Source organism: Muntiacus reevesi, chromosome 15 (assembly GCF_963930625.1).
Source record: "Muntiacus reevesi chromosome 15, mMunRee1.1, whole genome shotgun sequence".
NCBI lineage: Eukaryota > Metazoa > Chordata > Mammalia > Artiodactyla > Cervidae > Muntiacus > Muntiacus reevesi.
Genome location: NC_089263.1, coordinates 64,007,408 through 64,021,703, shown reverse-complemented (window position 1 = coordinate 64,021,703; position 14,296 = coordinate 64,007,408). Strand labels below are relative to the sequence as shown.

Here is a 14,296-nt window from a genome sequence, read left to right as displayed (position 1 = left end):
AACCACTGGACCACCATGGAATTCCTCTATTTTTAAAATTATGTGTCTCTAGGCATTTCTTAATTTTCCTGGATTTCTTCTTTGATCCATCAATTGTGTAAGAGCATTTTGTTTAATTTTTATAGCTTTCTTCCTCCTAGTTTTACTTCTGTTGTTGGTCTCTAACTTCATTATGGTCAGAGAAGACACTTTGTTAATAGACTTAATCCTATGAACAGAGGCGGCTGGTGGGTTACAGTCCATAAATTCAAGAGTTGGACATGACTGAAGCAACTTTATTCCATGTGCACTTGAGAAACACGTGTATGCTGCTGGTGGATATGGCGTCACATATATACTCACTGCATTGATTAGGGCTGTGTTAAATCTTCTATTTCTCTACTTCTGCCTGCTTGTTCTATCCATTACTGACAGTAGGGTATACAAAGTCTCCAACTACGACTATAGGTCATCTAGTTCTCCCTTCAATTCTGTCAGTTTTTCCTTCATACTTTTTGCTCGTCTGTTAGTAGGTGTGTAATTGTTCATCTTGTATTGAAACTCTTAACCAAGTCTTCGTCTCATAAACTTTTTTGATTTAAACTCAATTTTGTCTGACATTAGTATAGCCACGCCTTGTTTCTATTATTATCATGGAGTATCTTTTTCTACTCTTTCGATCTTTTTGTGTTTGATTCTCAAGTGTGTCTTTTGTAGATGGCTTGTTGTTGGGTCACGTGTTTTTATTCACTCTGCCAATCTCCATTGTTTGATCGGGCAGCTTAATTCATTTAAAGTATTACTGGTGAGTAGGGACTTAATTCTGTCATTCTGCTACTTGTTTTCTTCCTGTATGTCTCATAGCTTCTTGTCCTTCACTTCCTGCCTGCATCACTACTGTCTTTTGCATTTGGAAAAAAAAAAATTTTTGTTTTTTTTGCAATTAAATGCTCAAATTTCTTTTGCAGTTTACTTTTTTGGCCGCACTTTATGGCATGTGAGATCTTAGATCACAAACCAGGTATCAAACCTGTGACCCCTACACTGGAAGCACAGTCTTAACCACTGGACGCTAGGGAAGTCCTCAATGCCATGTATCTAGAGCTATTTTCTTTTGTGGCTCTCATGGGCACTACATATAACTACATATAACACTACATATAACATATAACTACATATAACTCCAATTTGAATTTACACACTTTTCACTAACACAATCTCTTTCCCTTTATAGCCTTACCCTTCCCTCTACCCCTAACCGTACCTCTTGATGTCACAAAGTAACATCTTTATACAGTGTCGTGCCCCCAAACATAACACAAACCAGTTATAGTACTAGCTTTTAGATTAATAATTGTTTTTAATGCATTTTCTTAAACCACATAGAAAACTATTACAAGTTAACAATACTTAGTAATGTTCAATATATTTACCTTTATTGGGATTTTTTTTTTTTTTTTTTTGTCGGCTTTGTCTAGTGTCCTTTAGTTTTACCCTACAGGAATCCCTTGAGCATTTCTTGCAAGGCCCTCAGCTTTTGTTTATCCAGGAATGTCTCAATTCCTCCCTCCTTTTTGAACAGTTTTGACAGTATTGTATTCTTGGTTGACAGGCTTCTTCTTTCTTTTAGCATTTTAAAAACAGATCAACTCACTGCCTTCTGGTCTCCAAGATGCCTGATGCAGAATCTGTTAGGTTACTGGGGCCCTGTATGAGTTGCTTCTCTCGTAATACCTTCAAGATCTCTGTACCTTTCAAGAATTTGATTGTCTCTGGTGGCTGTTTCTTACTTGGAACTTAAAATTAAGTCTCTTCGATGTTTGTGGAGCCTCATTCATTTACTTAGGGACCTTCCCAGCCATTATTCCTTCAAATATTCTTGCCCTTTTAGCTCTCTCTCTTCCCCTTCTGAGACTCCCACAATGCATGTTACTCTTCATGGTGTTTCACAGGTCACTTAGATTCTATTTTAACATACAATTTTTTTTCAGTCAGTAATTTCCATTGGCCTATGTTTAAAGTTTCCTCTTGTGTGTGTCCAAATGCGGCCTTAAATCCCTCTAGTGAATTTCTCATTTTAGCTACTGTACTTTTCAATACAACTCCGTAATTTTTGTTGTCTTAAAATTTGAGTTTTTAAAGACATCATCTTCTTGACTTTCTCCACATCTTTAGCTCCCTGATGTCCCTTCTGTTGTTACCTATAGCCTGGCCACCAGTCTCATTTTTCTTTCACACCAAATGTTACTCTTAAGTCTCCATCTGGCTCTATCATTTGGGTCTCCCAAATGGCCCAGAGGATGTTACTAAACCCAGGGACTCCTCCAGTCTGCATCCTCTCAGGAAACCTGCACTGACAGGTTTCTGTCATTATTCACAGATACTAACCACAACTGTGCAAAGCCACCTCTCTCAAGTAACCTCCAGTAGCTTTCCAAAGGCAAATCGTGCCTCCATTAGACTGCAAGATCTCAGTAGGACCCATGTCCTGTTCCCTCTCGCCTCCCACACAGCAAAACTAAAGCACTGGTCACTCACGGAAGGCAGAGTCCACTTGCTGTTAAACTGCTGTTATGAGGTGGCTGGTGAGTATATGTCCTTTATAGAGAAATCAGGTTCCCGTGAAAAGGAACCTGTTCTAGATATCTCCAAGAACTAGGGTTTCTCTGGCTCTAATCACAAATTCCCATCGTGAGGTAGCCTGAGGTAGCCTTTGGCAGCCGTGTTTAAAATTTGCACGCCCCCACCCTTTCGTTCCCAGGTACATTTGTTTGGAGCTGCGAGTGAAGCTCATAGCACTGGACGTGAAGTCGACCTGACAGATGCTGAAGACCAGCGAAGCCTATCATATCTGAACTGGAAAGTCTGGAAAACTAGGCATTAGGCAGCTTCAATAGAAGCAAATATGAAGTGTTTTTGTGCAGTCCTGCAGGGCCAGAAAAACTCATGGCTAGTGGAGAGAGTCAAGAGGAACCCTGAGAGCAGCAGACACGTGAGCAGTACCCTGGAGGAAAAATTCTCTCTTGCCCAGATACCTAGTTGGTATCATCTGTGTCCACAAGGCTGGACCTGCTGCTATCTTTGGATCAGTGCAAGGCCAGGCTTGTGCAATACAACTGTTATAAACCCTTGGGAAACTGTTCTCCCCCACTCCATGACTTTCGGTTGTCACCACATGAACTTGACTACGTGTGATTGCTGATCACAGCTGAAACGCCTTTCCTTTGCTCTGTGAGGAATCCAACCCTGCAACCACTTGATGGCTGCTCCTGACTTGAAGGTCCTAACAGAACCATGTTCACTCAGGCTCTGAAACCTCCCAGAACCCCCTCCTGAGTGCTGCCCTTACCCCAAACAGATCTTTGTCTCAAGGGAAAATTCCATTACTCTTGCACTTTCAGATTCTTCTGCAGGTGGGACAGGAGTTTGGAGTTGTTAACCCTTCCAACTTGACACTATGCCCTTAGAAAAGTCAGGTTTCTTGGGGACCCCAGCCTTCCTAAGCCAATGTGCATCCTCATCTGACCAGCCTACCTTTGAGGCAGTTGCTGGTTTTGTGAACCATGGGATATAGATCTCCACTCCCACACCTCTCCATTCCCACAGCAGCTTAGCACTCTTGGCAGCAGGATACAAGTGTAATTCCATTCCTGCAGCTTGTAGACATTCAGCCCTCCAGGGCTCAGCTTCCAGATCCTGTCCTCTCCTCCAGCCTTGCCACCATCACCATGCACTGCGTTCAGCTCAGAGGAGCTTCTATTTTTCAGAAGTGCTCCCCTACTTACTCCTACCAGGCAAATTACTCTTTGAAATGCTACCTCTTAAACACATTCCTCAAAGTCCCAATCATCTCCTCCCTCCTGGAGTTCCACCCCTGTGCTGTGGGAAGTGGGTACGGGGGTCCTGGTGGCTGAGTGGTGAAGAACCCACCTGCCAGTGCTGGGGACTTGGGTTCAATCCTTGGTCTGAGAAGATGCCACATGGCAAGGAGTAACTAAGCCTGTGCACCAGCCCAGAGCCCACGCGCCACTAGAGGGAGACCACGCGCAGCAGTGAAGACCAAGGGCAGCCACCAGGTAACTCTCAACGTGGGGAAAGAGTTGGAGCCAGAGTGAAGTGCAGGTCAGTACAGGTAGGGTGCGTGAGGTTGGCACTGGAAGCATGGATACTGAAGCTACAGTATTCTAGCCACCCCTGATGGTGGGAATGACTGAGGGTCAAAGAGGGTGGCAGAGAATGAGATGGCTGGATGCCATCACCAATTTCAATGGACATGAATTTGAGCAAACCTGGGATAGTGAAGCAGAGGGAAGCCTGGTGTGCCCATGGTGTTGTAGAGTTGGACATAACATAGCAACTGAACAACAAAGAATTGGCAATCTGATTTCTGAAGACCTTTTTATTGTGCTAGGGGTAGAATATGGAACCCTGAACTTGAGCTCCCAACCTCCTATGAACAAAGGGCTCAAAAGGACAAACTCTGGAGGCTGTGCACTAGTCAGCTGCAACAACTTCAGCAAGTCTTAAGTGTCATTCATGGAATGGTCTATACAGAGTACTGGGGATAAAGATGCAAGCATGCCTCAATTTAGGAAACACAGCGTAAACCACGTGATAGTTGAGAGGCAGAGAGATTCAAGTGCTATACTGTTCCTGGCAGAGAGCACTCTGAAGCTTAGGAATGGTCAGGTTTAGCTGAAATTTGTACAACCACTGAAACTGACAAGGCAGAAACTGGACAAGCCGGCATTTGGGGCTACTCTTGGAATACTGGCCAGTGAATACTAGCAATCAGAGTTCCTCGAATAAGGTTTGCATGCCAACAAAAATTTAAACCCTTAACAGTTTGGTTTCATCAAAAGTAAACTTTAAGTAGATGCCAGCAGAATCTTGCTTGGGTTTTAAACATGTAATCTAAACACTACAAGACACAGGAGCCAGACTAGTTGAGTGACCAAGGGGTAATACATCTCAGATACCATAAAGACTGAGCCAACACACAAAATGCAGAAGGCTCATCCACACCACTACCCTCTTGTTCTTCTCCAGTCTTGGGAAGGCCAGCTTTTTTTTTTTTTAAGTTATGTCCAGGTCAAAGGCTTAGTGCATTAGAGTAAATAGTGGAAAGCAATCCTAACACAGTTGAACATAGGACACACTGGATTTCAGAGAACACTTCTCTCTTAAGCCTTTACGACCCCACATAGTAAGTTCATTAACCTCAGAGAATTTTAGAAACATTTTCTTAACTAAAGAGAAATGCTACTCATTTAACTACATAATTGACCCACCTAAAGTCACTAATCAACTAAGAAATCAGATGAAGGCAGATCTTTTGTTTCTAATCAAATTGAGATACAGACTAGGAACACAAGATCTAAGGACAGCCATTGTAATTCGCAACATGTGTTTTGAGTAGGGACACAAGGACACAAAGAAACATCCAACACAAATTTGAAGCAACAGCTAACAAAAGGAGTTTTCAACACTCCAACTTTATAAACAGAAATTCAGGTTAATATTAGAGACAAAAATAATTTTAACATTGTTTTAATCAAGTAACAGCTGTTTGAAACAGGAAATTTTAAGAGCTGAATAGAGCAAAGTGAAAGATCACTCTATCAGGATAGCTGCTATGAATAAATTCCTTACTATGTAGATTTGAGTCCCATTTTAAGTTTGGCACTAGACTGAACACTGGTCTAAGCCAAAATTTTCTCTTTAGTGTTTTAGAAGCCCTGAACATTTTCCTTCAGATTTAAGGGGGGGTGGGTGGGAGAAAAAAAGGGAAAAAAGCCCCTCTATAATAAAACCTCAGTAGCTTGATAGTGGGTATCCTGAATGCAACCTGGTACTCCCCAAAATTTCAGAAAATGGCAAGAAATTTAACACCTAGGTATGATGTGAATTTACAAAAGCCTCTTCTCTTTGGTGTGACAAAGCACATTCCCTCCACATAGACATATGATTCTCCTTCAATCTCAACAAATTAAAAAAAAAAAAGGCAGCTAGAGACCACATTGTACCTCCCCAGTAAGAAAGCCAGTGTTTTTCCTTAAAATATCAAGCTAACAAGGTTTTATTATGCCAGATTGTATAATTTCAATGTGAAAAACAACTTACATACATTTGTTAACATCCTGTAATCTGTGAGATGGATCACAAAGAGATGAATGATATAAACCAGTGTTCCAAACAAAATTCACTCCATGCATTTGATTCCCACACTGTATTTTCTGTGTAAATTTATACCTTCAAGACTTCTAAGATGTACTCACAAGCCCTTCTACCGAGTGAGTTTAGATCAGCAAATTAGGCAAGCAATTTGCAATGATGTTATTTCCAAATCTAAAGCCCAGGATGGGCTGGGTCAGGCCCTAGTTGCCATCACCAGTCTTCTTGGGTATCTCACTATATTCAGTATGAAATAAACACCCCAAGTCTTACACCAAAATATAGGCTATGACTTAGAAACATGCTTTTAGTTTTTTTAATAACACATTTTCAGGGGGCTGTGGCAGGGAGTTTGAGACACAGTTAATACTTATTTTGGCGAGATAGCAACAAAAACCATGTATCCAAATGCAAAAATAAAAGAACCATAGTTATCTGGGGAAAAATTCAGACTGAACAAAAGATACAGTATGTCTAAATATTCTCAAACTATAATTTGAATCAAGAGTAAATGCTGAGAAGTTACGCTCAGTTTTTCCTTGAGATTAATTGCATCTTTTCCTGCTTCCCCCAAATAAAATCATAGAGCTTATTACTATTTAATCACTCCCCCAAATTTCCATTTTCTCTCAGTATAAAGCAATAGCTACATACACATAATAAAATGCTTGTATGTTAATGTAATAATTCCCCTGGCTCATCCAACGTGCAATGCATACGACTTCAAAGACTACAATTTGGGGCAAGTATAGACTTTAAAAAAAAACACACACAATTCAAGTTTCAAAACCTGCTCTTAAATTTATAGGACACTCAGGTCATTTTAACTTCTTAGTAAGATAAACGTGTTGCACTGTCATTTGATTATCTGTCCACCTTGGCATGGGAAGGATGTACATTATCAGATGCCAATTTCAGGGACTAGAGATTAAGACTTAAAAAGCACTATGTATTTCCTAATGACTGAGTAAGGTATTTATAAGTTTATGTTCACATTCTGCTGAAGGACCTCTTTAAAGTCTCGGCAACTAATATCTACCAGGCTCCAATAATCCTATCAGGTTAAATGATGGTGCAACATTTTTTAAGGAGCCAATTATTTCAGCTTACTTAAGTCATTCAGAGTCAAAAATCTGAAGAATGACCAAAATCAAATCTTTATTTTTTATAACTCTATAAATGTGATCCAAATGTGTCCACCACTAATTTTTCAAAAAGAAACATGCTATAAATAAGCAAACTACACCTGCTCACTGATATGTGTATGGACTCCCTAGATGTCTTGTTGGGTTTAAATACAGACCACTCACAGCAATACATTTTTAGTAGAAAAGTGTAGCATGATGTTAAGCCATTTTAGCTTTTGCACATTCATGTTGCACTTCTGGCCGATGATGCAAAAAGATTCTCAGCATTACACTGTTAAGCTGGGCTGCACCCACCCCTTTAAATGGCATCAATATCAATGTCATCATCTTTGTTGTCAGACTTTACAGCTTCAACTTTCGGTACACTGGCAGTCTTTGAATACACCACCTGGTAAAACAGAAGATTTTTCATTGTAAATTTTTATTCCAGTAAAACTGCTCATAAAAACAATAGTAAGTCAGTGGTCAACAAAGGAGAAAAACTACCTAGAAACAGCCATTTGTTCATGAAAAATTTTGAACTTATAAAAACTAAGTTAACACTCTACATTTATAGACCACTATACAGAGGTGAAACAAAACCCTCCCCTTTGAGAACCCACACAGTATTTATTGAAATCATGAGGTTTGGGGATAGGGAAGACTTCTAGCACCTTTTCTATTAATGTGATCCCTTTCCTAAGTAAGAGGCTGTATTGTATTACATTTAATTTTCAACTATCCAAAATCTGCATAATTCTCAAACGCTTACCACTAACACTGTATTTAACAATTTCCCCAGTGTTTACCTCAATATTCTCATCTTCATCATCATCTTCACCACCAGAAGATTCTTCCTCTGCTTCCTTTAACCATTTTATAAAAGGTTCTGCTTTGACACGAATCTCTTTGGCAAGTTCTTTTGAGACATATTTCTTAGAGGTCTAAAAAACGTTTAGTAAAATTTTTAGTTCCAACAACTTAACAGTAACTTGAGAGTTATACATAATTGCCTATACCTATCCTTTGAGGGGACTGAACCACATACTAACCTCAAACTCTCAGCAGATTAAATGTATTCAGAAGAGTGTAAGATTCTCTTCAGTCATTATTAGAAGCTACCATGCTGAGAATCACCCTACAGATTATACCAGTCAAGCAGGTAGAGACTAGGTGTTAGAGAACTTTTTCCAAAAAAGCCCCAATCCTTCTAACCTCTAAGAGTTTATCAATATATTCCCCACCTTTTCCGACCAGCTAATGATGACCTCTTCCTCCAAAAGGTCTGCATCATACATCTCCTTCAAGATATGTGGAATCTTGGAGATGAGCTGAGCTTGATGCATCGCTACCACACACTCCAAACCATGAAGGAGGTACCGCTGAGCTTTTTTGTTGTTGTGACAAAACTGCAAATAGATATTCTTGGCGTTAACAAGCTTTCTTAGATGCAACGGCCCTATAACAGTAAGAAGTCAATGCTTAAAAGATTTCTAATTTACTTCACATATATGGAACCACATGTAACATTTTCCAGATACTCTCACGCTTGTTAAGGTCAGTCAGTTATCTCCATTTTTTCAGGACAGAATAAACGGGAGGTTAAAATGCTGTTTCCAAGGTCACACATCTGCAAATCTCACTATGAACATAGAACTATTTGCTTACTCGTAAGAAATGGCGCCTGTATTTTTTAATTTGTTCTCTAATCTTCTCATTAAAAAGAACTTCAGTCAAAACAAGAGGGCCCATGGCTTTTACATCCAGTCTTTCTGCTTCAGCTACAATCTCTTTGTCAGATGAGTCAATAATACCTTCTTCTTTCTTTTTCTGCAAATAAAAGGAAACAAGTCAAAAAGGAAAAAGAAGCAACTCGGTGAGATGGAGGCACATTTTGCACTGTCCCTGGGGTTTCCCTGGTAGCTCAGATGGTAAAAGAAATCTGTCCGCAATGCAGGAAGACATGGGTTCGATCCCTGGGTTGGGAAGATCCCCTGGAGAAAACGGTTACCCACTCAGGGCTGGAGAATTCCACGGACATTGTGTGGAAGGTACAGTCCATGGGGTCGCAGAGTTGCACACGACTGAGCGACTAAGCACAGCCCAGCACCGCAGTCCCCGCTCTGATGAACCACTCCCTCACCTAACTGAAGATTCCAGGACTTCTAAAGAATACAAACCTGCAGAAACAGTGCCTGGAACCACCCTCAAAAAATTTTTGAACAGCTTAAGGTAATAAATATCTAGCAAAAGTGCAAGGCTGGGTAGAAGGTGACTTACTGATCAACAAAATGTTTTTACCTTAACAAAATCAAACAGGATATTGACCCGCTCTTCTACAGTCCTTTCCAAATCATCACTGAGGGTTAAAACTTTTGCATGGTCACTGATTTCATCCATTCTGCGCCTTTGAGCTTCCTCTGTTGTATCCTCCCCCCAGTCGTCATCCTCCTCTTCTTCCTGTTTTTAATAACAAAAATGCTTGGCCAAAAAGAGAACTTAAAAGGTGTATTAAAAAAAAAAAGATCCAGATTTCTAATTATCATTTTCTCACTAAATTTCTATTTAATCAACCAGTAAGCACCTGGAACCCAATGAACTGGTACATTGTTAAAAGAAAAGCAGTTTGTTTCTGCCCACCTCAACCGAAAGTCACATTTTATACAATTTTAGTGCCCACCACGCCCATCAAACCTTGCACTCACCACAGCATGTGGAGGAGGACTGATTTCATTTGGTGGTGGTGGTGGTGGTGTCTCACTGCTGGAAACGGAGCCATTTTCCTTGTCTTTGCCCTTTCTATTTTTCTTTTCCTTTTCTTTTTTTCCTGTACTACTGTCACTATTCTCTACACAGATAAAGAGGAAAGAAAGTTTAGTACTGTGAGTTATATTACACCTTATTGCCTACCATTAACATTTAAAACCCTCCCCTAAGAAAACACTACCCATAATTCTAAAAGGGTTCATAAATCAAATTCACCCACTGTGTTTCACAGGTACGTCAGTCAGTCAAAGAAAAGCCAGTAAATATCAGTGGTATTAGCTATTTTAGTAAAACTAAGAGTTGGACACCACTTAAAATTAAGACCACAAGGTGACCTCAGTGAATCAAGTACTTAAAGCTAAAAGTTGGCACTCACGGCCCTCTCTCCCCACTCCTCATAAACTTATAAACAAAGGTATTCTCAGCTATGCTTCAGCCAAAAATTAGAACAGTGTTTAAGTCTACATAACGGCTAGTCTCACAGAGAGGAGAACACCGGAATAGGTTAGACTTTCTTGCTATAGCAAGCTCAAATTGTGTCAGACAATTTTGATTATCTGCCACAGAGTGTTGCTTGCATGCTCTAAAGCCACTTTGGCCTAGTGAGCCAAGGCCCTCATGTACAAATCAGTATTCCAGAAGCAGTCTGTGGGGTTGCAAAGAGTCCAACTCAACTTAGGAACTGAACAATTCCAGAAGTAGATCTTTTACTATGACCCCATAACAATTTGTCCAATATTTCATACATCCTAAAGGTATCTTAAAAATTGAGGATGTAGTTGAGTTTAATGGTAGCCTGTACTTTACCTTTAACAGTACATACAACAGCACGTTTATCAAACAGCTGACCTTTGAACATAAGTTGAAACCACACAGATCCATTTACATGGAGTTTCCCCCCCAGTAATTACATACTACAGTACTGCACCCTTCACTGTTGATTGGTTGATCCTTGTGTACACAGGGCTGAACTTATTGTTATAAGCAAACTTTTACCTGCGCAGGTGTTCAAGGGTTAACCTTATTTTTTATAACAGTAAAGACACTTCCACTGTTTTCATCAATCAGTTGCTTTATGTTAGGGTTTTAGAAGTTCATCATAAGCACTTACCAGGTGGGTTTTTGAGAATGAATGTGCAGAGTTTATGATGTGTGTCAAGCATGCCTCGATAGCCACAGGCTTTACAAGAATTACCTATTGTTTGCTTCTTTGGATTGACATGCTGTCAAAAAAGGAAAAGTAAGTCACCCATTAACATGATGAAAATTCAAAAAGTGTGAAACTAACCATCAAAAAGCACCTGAACACCAGATTTAACATCAAAAGAGTTTTTTAAAAAATAAGGTCAGTATGGAAACACCTATAAAATTTGAGGTTTTGCAATTTACATAAGTCTGCTCTGCCTTCTTGGGAACATGATTTGGTGACATCACAGAAATAAACACAGTTTTTCTCCTATTGACAAGAACTGCAAAGGCACTCACCAGATCTGTTTCAGGATTCTCACACTCAGGACAGAGAACAAATTTTTTAATGAATCCATCCAACATGTCTTGCAGCTTATTCGCCTCATGAGATCCATTGACAATGTAACGGTCATTCTTAACATCAAACTGGGTCTGTGCTCCCAGCTCACAACCAAAATATTTGGTGGGATCTATTTGGGGGGGGAAAAAAATCTAATTTATTACAATTAACTAACCTTTAGATAAGTGCTGAGTCACTCAAGTCATGCCCGACTTTTTTCGACCCCATGGACTGTAGCCTACAAGGGTCCTCTGTCCATGGGATTTCCCAGCCAAGAATACTACAGTGGGTTGCCATTTCCTACTCTAGGACTCTCTGGCTACTCACCCTGATTTATAGAATTATCACTCTTTTTAAATGGAAAGGATTAAAAAAGTGTTGCTCTGGTAATTTTATATACTAATACCAGCTAATGCTATCAATCAGTTTTAAACCGAAGTTTCCACTTAACTCAAAAGCTAATCAATTCAGGCCAAGATTTGCAGACCAGAGAGCATCACAATTATGTCAATAAAATGCCTTCTCAGATTAAAGAGGCATTACTTACACGTTGGAGGCCGATTAAGCGCTTTCGCTACGTCAACCATGTTGACTATAACTGTCTTGATTCCATTTCCTTTGCCCTCAACCTAAAGGAAGTAAAAAGTTTAATTTTGCATTGTCCACACTGGGAGAAGCAACCTTTAATAATCCATGGAAAAAAGCTTAGGGCTTGCTACTAAAATGAAGATTAGTATTACCTTGGCAATCAGACGGGGCATCTTGTAGCGATAGAACTGGTCTGACACGCTGCGGTTGACGTTGACAGACATTTTGGCTTATTAGTGGCTTTATCAATAAGATGAAGAGATCTTTGATTGCAATTTTTTGGTATCCTCTGTCTGGAGAAGAAGGGATGACATAAACGACTGCAAGAGTTCTCGGTCTCTGACATGAAAAATTTTTCGCCACTGAGGCTGTAAGCTTCTTGCTTGTATGCTATGTTTCCCCAATACAGGTACCAATGGCTGCGCAACAGCTCTGAAAGAGAAAACAAACAAACCCCCACGTTTAACAATTCCTGCAACGAAATCCCTCCCTGTCCTTTCTGTTTAATTACGCCTACTTCTACGTTAAAAACATGCGTTTATTTACAAAGAACAGCTACTAGTCTCACGCGACACCGGTAGCAACAAAAAGCCTTCCTTTTGACCAAGACGTGACTTTAGTTGATGCCAGACTGAAACAAGACAAATTACGCTCTATCAGCTTTTCATCCGACCAGTCATCACGTCGACGGCTTGCTTCCGTGGTAGGCCGTATTTTAACCGAAAATCCAACCCAGACCTACCCCCCAACCCAACCGAGACTGTGGTACCCACAAACTTCTCAGACACATCAACATCACTTCAGGACGGCTGGCTGTGGAGTTGTTCTTCGAAGTCGAAGCCTTCGGCGGCGAGCGCTTACTTCAGAGCCACACTTCCCTAACTACGCCCACGGAGCATGAACGCGCCGCACGGGCGCGCGGGGCTGTGGCCCCCTTCTCCACGCAAATACCCTAGCCACCTTCGCGCCCGCCCCTAGCTGTCAGGGCTGACCCGGCGGCACCCGCGAGCCAGGCGCGGCGCCGGCGCGACGTTGCCAGCTCCCACGGCAGCTCCGCCATGTGCGCCGCCCGGGCCTCCCTCCGCGGACGCCGGGCCGCTGCTCCGCCGGGGGAACAGAAACCGGCGGAGGGGCGCCGGCCCCGCCCCGCCCCGCCGCGGCGATGACTCATAAATGCAGCAATTAGGCCTGAGTCAGCCCCGGGCGGCGGCGGGCCCGCGCAGCGCGCTCCCGGGAGGCCGCGGTGGGGGCGGGGGAAAGGCGGGGGAGAGGAGGGGTGCGACAAGGAGAGGACGCGGAGCCCGGCTCCGCCGCCCGCCCGAACTGCGCCACACACACACACACGCGCGCGCGCGCGCGCTCACAAACACACACTCACACGCGCGCGCGGGTCACGCGGCGCGCCGCCATCTTGTGTGGCCGCCATCTCCCCGCCGGCCAGAGCCCGCCCGCTCGCCGACTCACCGTTTTCGTCAAATAAAGACATAAACCCAACGCTGCTCGCCCGGGACTGGGATGAAGTGAGGCGCGCGAACCCGAGTCCGAGGAGAGGCGGCGGAGGCAGCGCAGCGAGCAGCGGCCGGGCCAGGCGCCGCCGAGCAGCGGGGAGGGGCTGTCCCAGCGACGTCCGGGGTCCACACCCTTCAGCGCCCGGGGCCTGGCGACCTGGCACAGAGAGACGGCGCAGTGAGCTGCAGGCGTCCGGGCGCCTTCCCCGCCAGCCAGCGGCCCGCGGGGGTCGAGGGGGCGGGGAAGACGGGGGAGGGGGCGCGGGGCTACCGCCCCGCCACCGGACTCACCTCTGGAATGTTCTCGCTCTGACTGAACAACGCCGCCGCCGCGCTCAAGCTACCCTCGGCCCCAGCGCCCGCCCCCCGCGCCAAGCCGCACAGCCCATTGGCTGGCGGTCCGCCCGAGCTCGCTCGTCATTGGCCTGCATGCCGCGTCTGTCGCGTCTTTCCCCGCCCTTTCTGCTTCCTGAGGCTCCACTCGCCGCCTCCGCCCGCCCCCAGCCCCGCGTCCCGGCTTCCTTCTCTCGCTCTCCCCTCCCCCGCTTTTCCCAGAGGCCTTCGCGGTCTCGCGAGAGTGGGTGGGCCTCGGCGGCGGAGATCCGCCGCTACACCGCGCTCTGTCG

At 43.2% G+C, this 14,296-nt stretch overlaps 1 protein-coding gene and 1 non-coding gene across 2 annotated transcripts; both read right to left on the bottom strand.

The window, feature by feature from the left end:
- Positions 1-5,432: 5,432 nt before the first annotated feature.
- On the bottom strand, positions 5,433-14,084 carry EIF5 (eukaryotic translation initiation factor 5). Its single transcript, XM_065905946.1, has 12 exons — positions 13,962-14,084; positions 13,627-13,827; positions 12,315-12,594; positions 12,122-12,203; positions 11,532-11,704; positions 11,158-11,269; positions 9,986-10,128; positions 9,582-9,740; positions 8,949-9,110; positions 8,525-8,689; positions 8,090-8,224; positions 5,433-7,689 (listed from the first exon to the last, which is right to left on the bottom strand). Exons 3-12 carry the CDS (start codon positions 12,384-12,386, stop codon positions 7,600-7,602), a joined length of 1,293 nt encoding a protein of 430 aa, XP_065762018.1. The 5' UTR covers positions 12,387-12,594; positions 13,627-13,827; positions 13,962-14,084; the 3' UTR covers positions 5,433-7,599.
- LOC136147695 (small nucleolar RNA SNORA28) lies at positions 10,497-10,622 on the bottom strand. Its single transcript, XR_010659349.1, has one exon. It is a non-coding gene; the product is annotated as a small nucleolar RNA SNORA28 (small nucleolar RNA).
- Positions 14,085-14,296: the final 212 nt, after the last annotated feature.